This window comes from Pseudopipra pipra, chromosome 21 (genome assembly GCF_036250125.1).
Source record: "Pseudopipra pipra isolate bDixPip1 chromosome 21, bDixPip1.hap1, whole genome shotgun sequence".
Classification (NCBI taxonomy): Eukaryota; Metazoa; Chordata; class Aves; order Passeriformes; family Pipridae; genus Pseudopipra; species Pseudopipra pipra.
In genome coordinates this window covers 4,073,768-4,092,139 of record NC_087569.1, presented here as the reverse complement: position 1 = coordinate 4,092,139, position 18,372 = coordinate 4,073,768, and the positions used below count along the sequence as shown (strand labels likewise).

Sequence of the window (18,372 nt, the reverse complement as noted above, 5' to 3'; positions counted from 1 at the left end):
CTCAAACCTTCTTTTACCAGCCCTGAAAACATTAGCAGGGATGAGTTATCCACTGACCCCCCAGGTGAGCTCGACAGACCAAGAGAAGGGTTTTGTGGCAGGTCTGGACAGAGCGATGCCTCAGGGAGGAGGAGCCCCTTCCCCACGAGTGGGGCTGCACCAGCTGGGCAAAAGGCACAGGGTGCAAACACTCAACATCCAGCTCATGGCTTACAAAAAAATAACCTTTAAAAAAAAAAATCATAAAAACCATTTTGTAGGGGCATCAGCATCCCAACTGCCTCTGCAAACGCTGTGTGTGGGAGAAAAATCAAAGCTGGCTCCTCCAGAGGTTTGAACACATGAAAAAGCATCACACCAACCTAATTTTTCAGGACTGTGAAAACAGAAGCATCTCAGGGCTGTGTGCAGGCCCACGAGGCTTCTGGTGCCTTTTGATGACCAGTTCAGACGCCTGGTGCAAAGCACAGGGGGGCACTGGGAACGCTGCTCTCGAGGGAGGGTTTGTGCATCGAGGAGGGCACGGGTCAGCCCAGGTCTTAAGTGCTGCAGAGGGCAGCTGTCAGCACCAGAAATAACAACCATCTGCTTTAAGCTGCCCATGCTCAGCCCCGTTCCATGCCAGCATCTGCAATTCTGGGCCTCCAGCAGGGATGTCCCACAGAGTCCGGGCCAGAAACATCGCCTGGGCTGTGGCTGTGCCAGGACAGACCCGACCCACAGCCAGGAGTCTCCTGTTTTCACACCATCCCTTCTGCAGGAGCAGATCAAATGCTCAGAGCGAAAAGGCAGCGACTTGGACGCTTCTCAAAAATTAAAATTCTCCTCGGGAGGAAGAAAGCAAAAGCAACACCAGGCGTCGGGTGATGGTTTTTACTCAAGGAAAATGGGCTTGAGGGAAGCTTTAAAGAGGAAAACTTTAAAATCAACAGGATTTTTCAGGGATTTACCCTGGAAGGGATATGACCACAGAGTGGGATTCAAGAGCTTCAAATAAGATCCAGAGATAAGAAAAGGCTTAAGACACACAGAAAGACCAACAGCACTAAAATGGCAAAAGGCAGATGTGTGGCTGTGTGGTGATGGCAAGGATGGCACTAGGATGGCTTGGCTGGAGTAGGGAGCTCAAAAGAGACACCTTAATTACTGGGGGAGAGGATTAGCCCGGGAGAAGGGGGATATTTTGCTGCTAATGGTGTATTTGGAGGACTGGCTCCAGCCCCTTACTGGAAGCAGCACATCCCAAGCCAACATCTGGGCATCCACAGCACATCCAGCTCCTCTTAAATCAGTGTTTTGTAGCACCAGCTCTACCATCTCCAGCTTTAAAACCAGCAATGAAATAAAAATATTCATGAAATAACACTTGTGCCACAGAAAGGCCAACCCCAGGGGGAAACAGGGCAAGCAAAATCCCTTCACCTACAGCACAGCCTCTGCCTCTCCTTGTCCTGGAAACCTTCCTTCCCTGGTTCCTGCAACATGTTGAGAGCAGATATCAATTTTTTTGAATATTCCTCTCTATTCACAATTTTTTTAAGGGTGGGTGTGAATGCAGATAACCTCAGAGGACGACGCAGGGATGAAAATCCCGAGTTCCCTCTCGTCGGTTAGGAAAACTTTGTGTAGTCTCTCCCCAGATTTGAAGGCACTCACAAGGTTTGAATGCCTCAGCATTTCTCCTGAGGGAAAGGATTTGGAGGAGGAAAAAAAAAAAAAGCCCCACAACCCGTAGCATGTTTATGAATCAGACTGTTCAGCGTGTGTTTCGGGGGTGGAAAAGGTGGGCGATGCGCAGAGGAACAGAGCGCAGAGTCCGATGAGTCAGAAAATGCTGCCTTTCCTCTCCTTGCTGGCATCTTAAATATTTCAGCGTGAAATAGAAATTTTATTTTCTTCTTTATTATTGTCAGGAGAGAGCTGGAGCGTAACCTTGGCTCGTTAGCAACCGCCGGCAGCTCCTCCGACGTCAAGCCCTGCTCCGCAGCCGGAGTACGCGCGGGAACACGGGTGTGCACACGTGTGTGCTGAGGGATGTGCACACGTGTGTGCTGAGGGATGTGCACACGTGTGTGCTGAGGGATGTGCACACGTGTGTGCTGAGGGATGTGCACACGTGTGTGCTGAGGGATGTGCACACGTGTGTGCTGAGGGATGTGCAGCCCTGGGACAGGCTGGGAAAGGATGCAAATAAATATAATAATAACAAAGTATCGGTGATTTTTCTAGCCAAGCAGGGGCTCGGATGCAAAAGAGCAAAAAAAGCTCCCTCGAGAATGAGCCTTGGTGGGGTTTTGGGAGAGCAGCAGCACATCCCAGCCTGGATTTGGGCTTGGGGAGGTCTCCTTCTCCCCCCCCCGCCCAGGCAGGCTGGGGCACGCACATGGAAAAATACACACAAGGGCTGGGGGATCCTGAAATAAGGCTCATGGAGACGTAGGGAGGGGTGTTATAAAAGACAAGCAAATTTGCACATGGGCTTTGAGTTCATCCGGCGCCGAAGCTGGTTTGAACAACGCCTAAACCAGTCGTGCCGTGAATACTGTCACCACTGCGCCTTGCAACAGGGCACAGGAGGGTTTGCAGAGCGTGGGGGGTCAGCCCCTGGAGCAGGGAGGGTAAAGGAGAGGATGGGGGAGCCCCTGAGGAGGGTGGATGGGTAGGGTCTGATTCTGCCCAGCAGCCTTTCCAACCCCAGCCGGCAGCAGGGCCTCTGCTCCGGAGTCAGAAGAGATGAAAGGCAAGAGGAGATAAACACCCCTATGCTGCAGCCTCCGAGTTTGACTCCACTGACATTCACAGCCCATTTAGGTTACGGGTGAAGCAAATAAAATTATGCATATGCATTAACGCTGGCAATATCCTGCCTGAAATGTATGCTCATTTACACTCAGAAATCCATTTAGAAGAGAGAAATCAGAGCTATATTTAAAACAGAAAAATCACTTGGCTGTCCGCGAGGCAGCTCCTGTTTACATCTGTCATTCCTTGGCAAAACTGAAATCATTCCGGGGGAAATTGTGCCCCTGGTTTTACATTTAGGAAGAAAAATGTTTGCACCCCTATATCCTCCAGCTCAGTCTAATATAAAATAACAAATGTGCATTTGGTTATTGCTGTTTGTTTGGTTGTTTTGGGGGGTTTTTTTAAGTTTTGTGGTCTAAAAGCCACCTGCGGAGCTCGGAGCTTGTGGATCTGGGAGGAGGTACAGGGAAGGACCCGCTTGGTACCTGTGGAACATCCAAAGCATTTATCAATTAAAATTGGCTTTGGAGATTCAGAATCGCCGTGGTGAGACCTAAATGTTCTGTGGCTTCTCCAGTTTCCTTGGCAAATGAAAGGCCATGCTGACAGCACTGATGACAGAGCTAAAAGGAGAACACGAGCTCTTCCTAATGGAGAAATATCTTCTTCCACTCCACTAATCTCTATTGCATTGCCTGGCTCCCAAGCCACAAACTGGAGATACTAAATAATCAGTATTGCTCTCTGTTTCCTCCTGCAAATGTATATGTGGGCAATGGAACTGAAAAAAAAAAAAATTTAGGCTCCAAAAGAATACCCCCTCAAAAAAAAAAACAATTTCTTTTTTATATAAGGCACACCAGTGGCTGCTGCTTCTCACTTAACGTCAGAGCTCGTTGCAGCTCATATTTTTTTTAATGCAATAAAAAAGCAGCAGCCAGCAGCTCTCTGAAGTGTGTCAGGAGGCAGTTTTTCAGCAAGATGATGTATTTTAGATTGTGATTCACGACCACACTGGCAGTTGGAGTTCAGGTTTAGAAGGAAATGAATGAATGTGAGACACAAGGGTGGGAAAATGAAAGTAGCTGGAGCTGAAGGTCTGCTCTGCGCTTCGAGCCACGCAAGATTTGAGTTTTCTTCCCCTTCTGTGCGAGCTCAAGCGAGTCACCAAACTGCCCCACACTTCTGCTGACAGAGCTTAATTTAAGCCTAAACTAAAATGCAGTTCAATACAGGCTATCTCCAAGCCCAGCACCCTCCCCCAGAGCAGCTCTCCCAAACGGGGCACCCGAGCACAGCCGAGGAGCTCAGTGCCTGCTGCCACAACACAACCTGTGAGTTCTCACCCCCATTCTGCACGGGTTTAAGCTGTTCTAAGCTGTCCATGTCTCATCTGCACCATGAGAAAAATCTAAATACCGCTCAGAAATTGCAAAAAATTCAGAATTTTTAAAAATCTTCAACTATATTTTACTGATGGGAACAGTGACATGGGCAGTGTCTCCAACGCCCAGGCACATCACTGTGAGCTGTGCTGCACAGGAGATGCAGAGCTCTGCTTGGAAGGCAAAAGCCATGGGACATCCCAAAGTCAGAAGCTCTTGAGAACCAAGAGCCTGTGAGAAACCCAACGCTGGGCTGGATGGGAAGGAGCAGTGCCGAGCGAGGCCAGCACAGAGCCATTGCTTGCAAGAGGAGGAAGGAAGAAGGAAAAGAGTAAAAAGGCAAACTAATTGCCACCACTAACCCTTTGCTCTGCACCTACGTCACGCCTTCGAGGTACCTTTTCCAAGGCAGAGCCCGGTGCCACCGAGCAGCCACCGTGCCTGACTCAGGGACGATGATTCACTCGGGCAAACAGGAGCCCCACGGCAGCGATGCCCCATCAGTGCCACGCAGCTGCACAGCACAGAACACCCATCATCCACACCTTCCCGGGGGGCCAGGGGACAGCACAGAAATTGGGAGCAATTATACCCTGAAATCAGCCCAAGCACCTGTTTGATAAGGATGTTGCACTGAGGATGTGTTTTGCCTTCAGCTCCCGAAGCAGAGGGTTCCCTCCCCTCCCAGTTAACCACACAGCTGCGCTTCTCCAAAATGAGGGCAAACAGAGCCAGGTGTGATGCTCCACTGCTTGCACCTTGTTCCAGTGCTCCATGGCAAGAGCTCCCAAGCCCAGCCCTGACCAGGGGATGGAGCTGAAGCTGCCTGGTACAGGGAGCACTGGGGGGATGGGGGACCCGAGCACAGCCCAGCACAGAACGGCTGCTCGCAGGGCTCGTCTGGAGGGGTCACAGCCCTCTGATCCCACCCAACACGGCCCTCCCAGGAACAGAGATGCCGACAGCAATCCTGCCAGCATCCACTCAGGCTTTCCTTAGCCTCATCCGTGAGGATCAAGCAAAAAGCAAATGCAACAAGCTCCAACCCAGGAGAGAGTTTACACACTTATCTCCTTGCACGAGTTCAAGAAACGACTTGCTACTCCGAAGCACTGGAGCAAACTCACCCTAAACCCTCCTGTTTCCGTGTTCAGAGTTAACGACCGAACTCGGTCACAGCCTGAACTATCAGAGTCACCCTGAAACCACCTGCGTAGGTTCAGACACCCCGGCTACACTGAACGCTCACAAAACACAAGTTAAAAATTTCCCTTCCCCATCCCACGAAGATGCCCAGCTGGCCGCAGAGGGTCCCCCGGGTCAGTGTGACACGCAGCCAGGCCAGCACATGGCCTGTCACCCCACGCACCTCCGCCCCCCTTCCTCTCCCACAGCAGTACCCGCAGCCCGTGCAGAGCCGCGGCGAGCCGAGAGCGGGGTTCCCCCACTACAACACCCGTCACCCCGCTTTTGGGGTTTCCCTCTGTCACGCACAGGCAATGGGACCTTCCCCCTCTCCTTCCTGGCGACATAGCGCTGTCCCTCCCCGCCTTCAGACACTCCGCCAGCGGAATTAACACCCCGCTAATTGCCGGCGCCCCGGGCCGCCCGTACCCGCAGTAATTAGCCTTTGATTACAGCCGACAAATATTGCCCTAATCAACAGGTGTCCCGCGGCACATCCCCACCGATCCTCCGCACGCCCGGGGCAGGGTGAGGGGACACGCCGGGGGGGACCCAGGACAGTACCCCGGACCTTCCCGGTGTTGGCGGGGAGGCTCCCGAACATATCCCGATCCCGGTCGCGGCGGGGAGGGTCCCGGTGCCGGTATGGGCGGGGATGGTCCCGACGGAGGGTTCCAGCCGGGATGCCGGAGTCCCGCTGGAGATGCCGGTGTCCCGCTAACCCTGCCCCATCCCGCATCCCCCCGCGCTCCCGTCCCGCCGCACTGACCATTGGGGCCGTACTTCTCGCGGTGGCGGCGGACCTGCTCGGGGCTGAGCCCGCAGCTCTCGCTGACCCCGAAGCGGCGGAGCACGTCGAGCACCGGGAGGCTGTGGGCCGCCTCCATGCCCCGGCCCGGGCGGTGCTGGCCGGGGGCGCACCGAGGCACACGGAGCGCCGCTCGCACGGCGCTGCCTCGGCACCGCCTCGGCACCTCTCCGCCCGCCCGGCGCCGGGCCCGCCTCCCCCGGTACCGCCCCGCCACATCCCCGCCTCCCCCGGGGCCCCGCGCCCAGCGCCGCCCCCCCGGCACGACCGGGACCCCCGGGATGCGGCACCATCCCCTCTGACAAGGTCTGGAAGGGACATTACAGCTCATCTGGTTCCATCCCCCTTCCACTAGCCCAGGCTGCTCCAAACCCGTCCAACCTGGCCTGGGACACTTGCAGGGATGGGGCAGCCACAGCTTCTCTGGGCAACCTGTGCCAGGGCCTCCCCACCCTCACAGGGGAGAATTTCTTCCTCGTATCTAATCTAAATCTCCCCTCCTTCAGTTTAAAGCCATCCTCCTTGTCCTGTCACTCCAGGCTCTTGTCCAAAGTCCCTCTCCAGCTCTCTTGGAGCCCTTTAGGCACTGGAAGGGGCTCTGAGGTCTCCCCAGAGTCTTCCCCTCTCCAGGCTGAACAGCCCCAGCTCTCTCAGCCTGTTGGAGTTCCAGCAGATTTGCAGGCTGAGAAGCAGGCAGGTTTGTGGGCAGTGGAAACAGTCCAGAGGAAATAGCTGTTAAGAAAAGAGGTAATGTTTCCATCACAAAAATAATACAAATAATATTAGGAGCAATAGAAGGAGGTGGGAAAGGTGTGTGGGTGCAGCTCAGCTGGGGGGCTTAAGGGGGCCAGAGAGTGATGCTCTCTGGGTCCCCTCCATCACCCCACTTCCAGCTGGAAGCTCAGCATGCCCCATCTCCACTCCTCCCACCCTGCTGGAAGCAGAGCAGTTCCATGTTCATGGACCTTGGTGGGATCAGGGGCAGTGTATGATGACAGCAGGAGCCCTGGAATTACAAATCCCTGCCTGACACCTGTGAAAACCAGCAGTACTGTTCCCATCAATGCCCCAAGTCCGGAGAGAGGCAGCTGTGCTGTGCTGCCTTTGGCTTTGGAAACGTGAAATGTAAAATGTCCCTGCAGGGAGATGGAGGAAGGAACCAGAGCACCTCATGTGGGGTAAAAGCTGAGCACCACCAGTCTCACTGTGCATGTCTTGGACATCCTGGGACTTCACACCTCTCACTGCTTAGTGCTTCTCATCCCCATGCAGAAGGCAGAACATCTGTATTCAAGAAAGGGGCTCATTCTGGAGGCACTCATGATTTTGCAAGGATTCAACACAGCAGGACTGGCCTCAACCCCTCTTGCTGCCCTATTACACCACACAAGGGCTTTACATCATCCTTTGCAACACTTATTGCAACAGGTTACTTAATTCACTGTTTCCTAGAAGCACAATGACTGTTTGTAGCAGCTCCCCCGTGCAGCAGCACCGTGAGGAGTTACCCTGATCTGGAGAAGGAGGGTTGCCCCAACAATCCCCTGTACAACACAGCCGAGGGTAACCACTACCACCCACATCTACAGGACTTTTCCACATGGTGCACCTAACCCGGCTCCTCATCCAGCAGTTTTTCCGTGACCCAGCTCAAACCTGCTCCCAAAGACTGTCCCCATCTGAACACCAACTTCTGACTTTTCAGGTACTTCCAGTTTTCCCACTGTTGCTGAAGAAGCCTGTGGCTGATGGTGACTGGCACTGCTCTCCAGCTGAGAGGGGGGAGGCGAGACAGCTTGGGGGGTGAGAAACCCAAGTTCTACGGAAACGTCCCCAAAGCAGAACCCGGAGGCAGCGGCGAGCACGAGGAAGTGACAGCAGACATCTCGGGGAGGAGCTCTGGCTTGTTTATTGCCATGTAGATTCATTTATAGAAAGTGTTTTGCAGCTCCCACAAGGAGCAGAGGTCCTGAAGGAAGTGCAGGTTCATTTTTTTTTTTCATTTGATAAACTCATTTTTTCTTCGGTTCACCGCAGCTGACGGCGTAGGAGGCACAGGGGTGCTCTGGAGCTGCAGCCCAGGCCCTCCTGCAGGAAGCACAGCTCCCAGCCCTGTGGTCCCGCCTCTCCTCAAGTTCTGTCGTTGTATTCATCTGCCTCTCATGAGCATTTTGGGGGCAAAAGTGGTGTTTCTGCTGCTGAGCCCCCGGGCAATAGTGCTGCCCTCAGCCAGGGTCTCCCCAGGGCTCCCTGGGCCGCAGGGCTGAGCCATCCACTGAACCCCGGGATGGTTCAGGTTGAAAGGGACCATAGAGGGTCATCTGGTCCAGCCTCCCTGCTCAAGCAGGGTCATCCAGACCACATGGCACAGGAGTGTGTCCAGATGGTTCTGGAATATCTCCAGTGAGGGAGACTCTACACCCTCTCTTGTCTCTGTTTGGTGCTCGGTCACTGCACAGGAAAGTTCTTCCTCATGTTCAGGCAGAACTTCCTGGGCATCAGCTTCTGTCTTTGCCTCTTGTCCTATTGCTTGGCACCACTGAGAAGAGACTGGCTCCATCTTCTTGGCATCCCCCCTTCAGATACTTATGGACTTTGGTGAGGTCCCCTCTCTGTCTTCTCTCTTGAGGCTGAACAGGCCCAGCTCCCTCAGCCTGTCCTCATGAGAGAGATTTCCACCAGGTGCCTGGAGAGAATTGCTGTGATCTGATAATATTAAAACATAATGTGCTCTCAACAAGGGGTACGGAGGACCTGATGCAACAGATCATCCCCAAAACTTGGGAACTGCCCTCAAAGCAGCCACTCTAGCAGCTCCAAAGGTTAAAGTTTGACAAAGTTGGGAGCGATGGAGAACAGTTACAAAGGGAACATCTGGCAGCCCTGGTAACAGGCAGCACCATTCACCCCACCTATAATTAAGCAATCAGTGAAAACCATTAGTGACTGGGAGCTGTAAATTAGTGAGGGAAAATGGACTGGAGTGAAAACACCTTCAATATTGCAACAGAAGGTTCTGCAAACACTGGAGCAAGCTGGGGGGTAGTGGGGCTCCATCCCTGGCAGCCCCCCGAGTTTGGGGGATTCCCTTCTATAGCAGGTCAACCCCGAAGCAAAGGAGGAACCTCCTTATTTATCTTGGCTTTCCCCACGGTAATAATTTTTAGAGGTAGACGAGCTTAAGAGGCCATAAAAAGAAGAAAGGAGCGGGTTTAACACCTCCCAGGCTGCTGAGGAGGTTTTTTAGCCGTGGCTGCGGTGCAGGAGGAACAGCAGGACCCAGCCAGTGCTGAGTGAGCGCTGTACGAGGCAGGGAAGTCCACAGCCAGTTTTGATTTTGACCTTGTTTCTACGAAAGGAAATTGGGAATAATTCTCCCATAAGCTGTAAATTTGCACTGCTGCGCTCCCGGGCTGGGGGCGAGGGATGGCTGGAGCCGCCCCAGAGTCTGTCGGAGTCAGCAGAGAGGCTGCCAGAGACGCTGAACCGACGCCACGCTCCTCACCCCAAGGATTTTACAGTCCATGGAAGATTAATCTTTTCTCTCCACTTCGTTCCTCGGAGTGGGGAAAAAATTATGTTTGCTGGAAAGGCTGAGAGAGCAAGGCTGTGTGCTGGTAACCAGCCCCAGGCTCCGGCTCGGCTCCGGCACGCGAAGCACCGATGGATAACGCGGCGCGGGCAGACCACGGGGTTAGGGACTGTCAGCGGCAATTAGGGCTTCAAGGGTGGGAAAAAACCTACAGGGCTTTCAGTCAACTATTTAATCCTCGTTGTTTCTGCTGCAACGTGGTTTAGGGTCCGTATCTGCCCTCCTCGCTCAGGTCAAGTCTATCTCAGGAGGGAGTTAGGAGCGGGTGAGGGATGCAGGAGCCAGCCCTCGGATGTGCATTTTACACCGTTTTGGGGATCTCTGCCACCCCCTGAGCTCACCACGGCTGCACACCCGCGGTGGTGGCGCCCAGGAGAGGAGCTGTGAGCACAAGGAGAGCAAATTCAGGGTTAACCACCCCGAACGGAGCGGCTAATGCCGCACCAGGAGGTGCAAATCTCTTCTGTCAACAGCTCTCACCTTCCTAAATCAACGCGGGTGATGTGCAGCTGCCCCGTGTCCTGCTCCAACACCCTCCCCTGGCCCCGAGGCTCTCACACACGGGGGCATTAATCAATTAGAGGTGACAGTGCCACTGCCATTTGCCACGCCGCTGCCAGGCTTCCTCTCACTGCACACCCCGGTTCACAGGCAGCAAATCCCCATCCACAGGGGAGACTCGGGAATGGCTTTTTTTGTTTGGTTTTTTTGTTTTGTTTTCCCACGGCAGCTTAGATATTTGCCTTTCCTAGGGAGAAATAAAAAATAATACTCGTGAAATAACACTTTGAGGCTCTTTCTAAATGTTACACACCAGCTGACCTTTCAGAGCCAGACTTAGGGGTTTATTTCTAATCCCCCAGCCGGGACTTTCAGCAGCTGCAGGTCAGTCCTGCTCCCCGAGGGCTCAAACATCAATCCTCACCACCACAAAGCTCAGGGCCAGAGCTCCGGTGTTTCCATCCTTCCTGGAAATATATACCCTTGGCTGTGCATCCTGTGCTGCCCTGGGCACCTCCAGGTGGTGTAGGAGTGTGTTTACCATCGGGATTTGGCTTCTCAGAGCATAAATGCAGGTGGCAGGGAAGCCCCAGCCCTGCCATGCATCCCACCAGGATGCAGGGGGTAAAGATTTGCAGCACAGGGCTGCAAAGCTGCAGAGCCCACCTGGAGCCATGAATGCAGAGAGATGGAGATCCTGGGAGCACGTGGCCAGCAGAGGATTTTGAGGCAGGCAGGATGTTACCTCTAAGGAAAACAAGGAGGAATGGTCTCTCTGGACAAGGCTTTTCTGGGGGAGGTGGTGGATGCACAGGGTAGTTGCCCCGTTTTCCAGCTCTGCTCCCACTGCAAATGGCTGCAAAAGAACAGGATTCCCCGTGCCAGACATTTACAGCAGCAGCTGTGGAGCACATGTTTTGAGGCTGCCTTTCCTTCCGTGGCTCTGTCCACAACCAAGCTGGAAATGGGGCTTTCCTGAGTGCAACATCTGGAATGGCTGCCCAAACTGGATTCGAGCAAAGATCCAAGATGGTATTTCCAAACTCCCCAGCATTTTCCCCCAGCAGCACAGTTAGGAGCCTCTGTTTATGAATCCAGACCTATATTGGCCCATTATTATTTTTTTTAAACTATATTCCAATCCCTTTCAAAGGCAGGAAAATACATTAATATCCATCAAAGAGGGAACACCGTGACACTCGCTCTGACACTCAGATGGGATTTTCCCTGATGCAAAATGCCTGCTGGAAAAAAAAAACCCTGCCTTTGTGGCATGTCATTCTGGGGATTTTGCTGGAGTTTAGGAAACAGCGAAAACAAACAACACAACAGGAGGCTCCAGACAGAGTCCTACACATACCTGGGGCTGGGCTGATGTTTGAGGTAGTTAATTCAGCCCTCTCACTGCAGGCAAAATTTCACTCCATGTTTCCCTCCAGCAAAAGCACAAGCCCCAAATGGAAAACGTCTGGTTTTAATGAGGCAGAAGGAATGATTTGAATGATTCTGGCTCTCCATGGAGATGTGATGTTCACCAAGGGGAGGGGAAGGGCTGGTGGCACACTCGGTGCTGCACCAGCATGCCTCTCTCTTTCACATCCACAGCCCCTTTCCTGTCTCCCACCAAGCAGGAATTGCAGGATATCACAGCTCCAGGCACCGGCCCTCTCCAGCTGCTCATCTCCCTTGACAGAGGACAAACATCACCAGGGCTTTGAAGCCAAAAATGCCCACGGGAGGTGGAGATGAAACCAGTGGTGCAAAGCAGCTTCATCCCTCCTCCCTCCTGCACCTTGGGCCCGTGGAGGGGTGGGTGCTGTGGGACCAGGAGCAGGATTCCCATCCCAGTGTTGAGCAGCCTCTTTGGAATCCAAGGGGACATCAGCACCCGACACACCATGTGGGATAATTCACTGGAGCTGGTTCTTAACATGTCATCTCTTTTTGAGGCTGATTCCCAGGTCTGAAGGGTGGGAAAAGGGGAAACTGGGGGGGGGGGGAATGTTCTGTCTGGATGAGTCCTTCCCACAGTTTCCTAGGAGATTGGCTGCCCACACTGAGCCGTTGCTGAAGGCAGGACTGGAGCTGGTGCCCTGCCCTGCACCATCTCCCCCTGCAAGTCACCAAGGTCACACTGTGGAGACCTGGGGGGTGCCCTGATCTCAGGCAGCAGCTGAGCTGCACAGGGACAAATAAAAAAAAAAAACACGCACACAAATAAATAAATAAATAAATAAATAAATAGAATTTAAAAATACTTAATTGAAAAAGAAAGCTTAAAAACTTTTCAAAGAGCAAAATCAGAATATAAAAATTTTTAAATAAAAATTAAAAAATGTTACAGCGCTAAAAAAATTTTCAAAATAAATAAAAAAAAAAAATTAAAAGGCACTGGGTGGCTGGGTCCTGTGCACTGCCCTGCAGTGGAGGAAGGGAGTCAGGATGTTGCAGCTTCATCTCTCCAGCTGTGGAGATCCCAGCAGGGCTGTCACATCCTGACCTCTTGGAGGGGACCCGGGACGTTGTCACCAGAACAGAAAACAAACCCCATGTGCAGCCCTGAGCAGAGCTGTGCAGGGCCACGAGCACCCCCCCTTCCTCCGGGCTCTTCCCTGTCTCCAAACCACCAGAAATGTGCCAAAATGGGCCATCTGTGGCACGTTTGCAGTGATGGGGCTCAGGGAAGTGACCTCGGGGCAGTCCGGGAGCCCCAGCTCTGCTATTTTTAACTGAGCATCAGGCCGGGCCATGGAGGGTTTCCTTCCTCTTTGTCTTTCGTGAGCGCCGAACAAAGGAAACCCAGATAAACCTCCACTAACCCTCTGCCTTGAGGCAGGGAAGCCCTCGAGAGAAAAAAACCCAAACCAAAAAAAAAGTAACCAAACACGTTCCTGTGCAGCTCTGGGGTGGACAGGTCAGGCTTGAGAACCGGGAAAACACGGGTGTGTTTTTAGCCAAAAAAAATTGCAACCAGGCATAAAAGTGTTCCAACACTACTGAAAGAAAAAAAAAAAGGGATTTTTTTTTCCCCTTTAAAGAGACACATTTAGCTCTAGATAACAAGTGGAGGAATCCAAACCAATAAAAATCATAGAACCACAGCATGGTTTGAATTGGAGGGGCCAAACTGAAAGGGTTTACTTATTGTAGATCCCTTTCCCAAAATTTTTACTGTGCTTTTTGTCTTGGAGGGAGAAGCCAAGCCACCACCACTCCATTTTGATGCCGGCGCCAAGAAAATCTCTAAACCACCCGAAAATTTGCCACGAGTTACCAAACACACACCTATGGCTCCAGGACACCTTATTCCTCTGGGTGCAACCACATTCCAGTGGCCCAGCCATTCCCTGGAAAACACAAAGACGTTTTGCACCAAAAAAAAAAAACCCTTGGAGAATGGGCTGTCAGTCGATGTAATGACTGTCTTTACAGCTTCAGAGGGTGGCTGTGTTTTGCAGGTAGGCTGCAAAAAAAGTGGCAACATTGTGTGGAGGGAGATATATAAGTATCGGGCTATAAATAGCTCGCAAATACATCGAGCGCTACCTACGCCCAACACAAAAGAAATTGTTTGCCAAATACTTCACGTGCTGCTGTCGGCTTCTCCATTTCTCTTCCCTGGGAAAAAAAAAAAAAACAAAAACCAACAAACCCAACAAAAAACTCCTATATTAATCAGAGAGCAAATATATATACCCTGGTAGGAACAGCTCTCGGCTCCACAAGGGAAGAACGTGTGCGGTTGCTCGGTTGGTTTCGGTTTGGATTCCGAGCCCGGAATCGCTGATGGCTGTTCACACCAAAGGCCTCTGTGGGAGATGTAAAGCTTTTTTTCCCCACCAGTTTTTGCCTTTTTTTTCCCCAGCCTGAGGAGTTGGTGATGGTTTCCCAGCTCAGACAGAGTGCCTGAGCATCCCTCCAAATCAAGCTGCTTTAGTTGTTCTTGCTGGGCTTGGGCCAAGCGGGTTCAGGCTGTGCCTGTGGCCAGAAACCAGAGACTAAGGAGGTAAAGATAAAGAAAACAACCCAGAAAAAAGCAACCTTTTCAAAATTCTCCTCTTTCAGGGTTTGGGAGAAAACACATTCCTGAAATCTTAGAATCATGGAATGGTTTGGGTTGGAAGGGACCTAAAAGCTCATCTCATTCCACCCCCTGCCACCCCTGCCTGTCTCCACAACAGTGGAGACACCTTCCACTATCCCAGGTTGTTCCAAGCCCCATCCAACCTGGCCTTGAACACTTCCAGGAATAGGTCAGCCACAGATTCTCTAAGGGGAAATGCCACATCTCATCCCTCTCCAACTACGAGCCAACTGCTTTTATTGCTTTATGTATTTTATGTATTTTTTTTTATAAAGGCACAGCTTGCTCTGATCTCCTCACCCAAGCTCAGGGGCTTCTGTGCTGCTCCATCCCAGCAGGCTCCTTCCATTCCCAGGCTTTCCCAAAGAACAGTCCTCATCTGCACACCATTCCCTGCCATGGCAGGTGGCTCCTGGGGGTCTCCGAGGTGCTGCAGCCCCTGGATCTGTTCATGGATGAAAGGGAAGAGCCGGCGGCCGGGTGGAAAAGGCGCTTTCCTTCCCCTGGGCGATCAAGGGGCTGCAAAGCAAATTGGCTTCTGAAATGTGCCCCCAGTTGGTGGGGTGGGGATGAGGGGAGCTCTGGGATGGATGGGACAGAGCCAGGCTTCACTCACCGCCCCCAGCACTGGCGCGCCGGGGGTGCCCTCGGCGTGGCGTCACTGCGGTCGGGACGTCGGGAACAACCTTCCCACAAAAATCGAGGCCGGGAATCTGAAAATAAAAATATCACAGATGATTTCAGGCTTGCTGAAAGCATGATTGACTGTTTAATTCCCTCCCCCCCTCCCCACACACACCCCTTTCCTCACGACCGTGGTGACTCAGCCCTGGCACGGACATGGAGCTTCTCCTGGCTCCTGCCCCTGCCGCGGGAGCGGAAAAAGGACCCTCTTGTGAAACACTGGCAGCGATAACTGAGCCCAGTGCTCATGGGGCACAACAGCCACTGCCAACGAACACAGAGCCAGCAGGACTCTCCCACACTCAGCCCAGGTGGCAGAAACACCCGCTGTCGAGGAAACCTTCTCCTTTGCCCCAGGATGCTGCTGTTCCTGCTCAACCCCAAATCTGAGGATGCTGAGCAGTTCCGCTGCTGGGCACGGACCTGGTGGGGTGGGAAAGCCAATCCCAATGGTGTTTAGAATGTCACTGGGCCAGGGATGGCCTCTGCTTCCAGCAAGTGGCCATGGGAAATGCTGCCCATCAACCCATCACTGTGCTGGGCTCGGGAGGAAAATAAACCCCACAGCTCAAGGGAAAAAGAGGAGCCCCTCGGGATAACCCATTTCCCAAAGCCACTTTTCTCATTGCTGGGCAAACCTGCAAAAAGGAAAAGCAAGCCAATGGCATGACCAGCATGGGGACCACCACACTGAGGAATGAGAAAAATGCTGTCAAAGGAAAATGGGCTCCTTTGGGGCTGCCTTGACTCAGGGCTGCCTGCTCCAGGGCCCTGAGGGCCAGCATGGGCTTGGCTTCAGGGATTATTTTTAGTATCTGCAAGTCTTCACCATGTGCTAAGGACAAGGTAGGGAAATTCCCCCTTGGCTGGCCCAGCTCCCCTTCCAGCAGCAAGGAGCACTCAGTGATTTTTCAGGCTCTCCTTTTGCCAGTGGTGTTGCAGCTGCTGAGCACAACCCCGGTGGTTTAACAGAGCCGACCCCCCTCCTGGTTCATTCCCCCTCCCAGCTGTTTTTTGCCATTGCTGTCCCCTTTCCCACAGCCACCAGTGCAGGATCCCCACGGCACATGCAGCCCCCACAACCTTTTTGGGGCTGCACAATGTCCCCTGTGTGGGGGGTGAGTGGTTTCATGGGAGTAGGTGTGTGGCGTGCCTGCCTCTTCTCCTGGAGTCTCTCACAGCAATCTTGGCTCTTCGTTATTTTTACACTCCAAGTTTCGAGCTGCAGACATGCACAAGTGCTCTCCAAACACAAAACCCAGAATTCATATATTTAGAATCCATCATTCATTTAAAAAAAAAAAAAAACCAAAACCAACATAAATTCACTGCTCCAAGGGCCAAACTCACAGCTCTGGAGGAAGGACGATGCAGGGTATCTCCTGGGACTGGTGGGAGGTGACTGCAGGATTTGGCTTCCTCCATCCCACTCTGTGAAATGACACGTGCCTGTTTTCCAGCCTCCTTGTGAAGCCAGAAGCTCTCTCCCCTCAGCCAACCCGATCACACAAGCTCATGAGTCCCCAAGTGCACTTTAAGTAAAATACAAAGAGCCAAATCCACATTTAAAACACAAGCACCCACAGGTGCACAAAGACTAAGAGGGTTTGCAAGCCACCGAGCTGCATCTCTCTAAAGATGGAGCAGAGCTGAGCCCTTGTCTCCTACATCAAAAGCAGCCTGTGATAAAAAGATTTAAAAGAAAAAAAAAAAAGAATTAAAAAAAAAAAATCACAGGAACATTTGCTGCTGGAACTGCTCCTGGGAAGGGCGGGATGTCTGGAAGGAGCCTGTGCACACAGTGTGCTCCCAGGAAGATGTGACATCCCCGCGCCCAAGCTTGGTGAGATGCAAAGAGCATCCCCCAGTTTGGGGCCACCCCGGGCTCTGTGGTGCCCACCACGAGCACCCTGCAGCCCAGCCCTGGGGCAGCACAAACCAAACTGCTGAGAGAATGTAACCGAAGCGGGTGAGGAGGCGGCTCTCTGCAGATGGCATCAGTGCTGGCTCCACTGCCAGCTCCACGGTGTGTCATCGCTTCTGCTCAGCCCTAAGTGATGCAAATATAGAAAACAATGTCATTGTTGCTAGGATTTTTGGCCCCAGGCTGCCTGGCCAGGCTGGGGAAGGACGGCCACCAGGAGTGGTGTTATTTCAGATGAAGAGGAAGATGAGTAACTTCTCCAAGGCTGAGTCCTCTCAGTGCACAAATGCCTTTTTAAATGGCTCAGAGCTCAGTTATCAATAAGGCTTTTGGCTCCTGTAGGTCTCCAGGACATCAAAGCACATGTCTGCTGGGGTTTGGGAAGCCCCAAGTGACCCCACGCCCCGAGTGTGCTGTGCCCCAGCCCCAAACTCTGAACTTATGGAAACATCTCAACCTCAGTGCACAAACCAACCAGAAATTGGTATTTGTAAAACACCAGACATCCTTATTTACCCCTAAAACTCTCTCTCAATGCCAGACCAACCACAAAGTCAGGGCATCAGTGAGGGTTGGAGCCCCATTAAACCCTTCCACATCACCCCACTGTCTCCCACCACATGGCCAACACACAAGACATGGCATGAGGCAAACAGTCCAGCAGCAGTGACCCCATCTCAGCTTTGCTGCCCTGGAAGCAGTGAGGACACAGGACAGTGGCTTTGCCATTGTCTGCCCCAGGCTTGTCTCCCAGTCCCTGTTTTGCAGGGGGAATTGTGGGCAACACATTCACTCCACTCAGAAATGGGATTTTTCTTTTAAAAGCTCTGTGGCCAATGGCTCTGTGTGTCCAGAGAAGGGAATGGAGCTGAGGAAGGGTCTGGAACACAGTTCTGCTGAGGAGCAGCTGAGGGAGCTGGGGGGGCTCAGCCTGGAGAAAAGGAGGTTCAGGGGGAACATTCTCTCCCTGACAGGAGGGGGGAGCCAGGGGAGGTCAGCCTCTGCTCCTGGGGAACAAAGGACAGGACAAGAGGAAACAGTCTCAAGTAGCAGTAGGGGAGGTTTAGGTTGGATTTTAAGGAAAGTTTCTTCCCAGAAAGGGTGTTCAGGCACTGGTACAGACTGCCCAGGGCAGTGGTGGAGTCCCCATTCCTGGAGGGATTAAAAAGCTGGGTGGATGTGGCACTTGGGGACATAAGTGGTGAGCTTGGCAGTGCTGGTTGGACTCGATCTCGGAGGGCTTTTTCAACCTGAACAATTCTGTGAATCTGTGATTCTGTGACCACCAGCTCTGAAACCCCTCAGGGGGGCACAGAGCTCCCAGAGGTGCTGCACCCTCCTTGCCAAGAATATTAATTTCCACCTGATTACCTGCTGATCCCCCATGCAGGGGAGAGCACAGGGCCTCTGACGAGGCTGCTCCAGCTGGGAATTGCAAACCCTCTTGCTCTATCCACCGGTAGC

At 52.7% G+C, this 18,372-nt stretch overlaps 1 protein-coding gene and 1 long non-coding RNA gene across 3 annotated transcripts in view; both read right to left on the bottom strand.

Moving 5' to 3' along the window:
* Positions 1 to 6,249, bottom strand: part of ATP2A3 (ATPase sarcoplasmic/endoplasmic reticulum Ca2+ transporting 3) — a 52,500-nt gene extending 46,251 nt beyond the window's left edge. The window contains exon 1 of one of the 2 annotated variants that reach the window (XM_064677750.1): positions 6,085 to 6,249. In XM_064677750.1, coding sequence (XP_064533820.1) covers positions 6,085 to 6,202 — 118 coding nt within the window. In that variant the 5' untranslated portion in view covers positions 6,203 to 6,249. The remainder of the gene's footprint in view (positions 1 to 6,084) is intronic. The other variant, XM_064677751.1, reaches the window with a different exon arrangement.
* Positions 6,250 to 14,512: 8,263 nt separating this feature from the next.
* On the bottom strand, positions 14,513 to 16,641 carry LOC135425364 (uncharacterized). The gene is made up of 2 exons (XR_010435569.1): positions 16,335 to 16,641; positions 14,513 to 15,013 (listed from the first exon to the last, which is right to left on the bottom strand). It is a non-coding gene; the product is annotated as an uncharacterized LOC135425364 (long non-coding RNA).
* Positions 16,642 to 18,372: the final 1,731 nt, after the last annotated feature.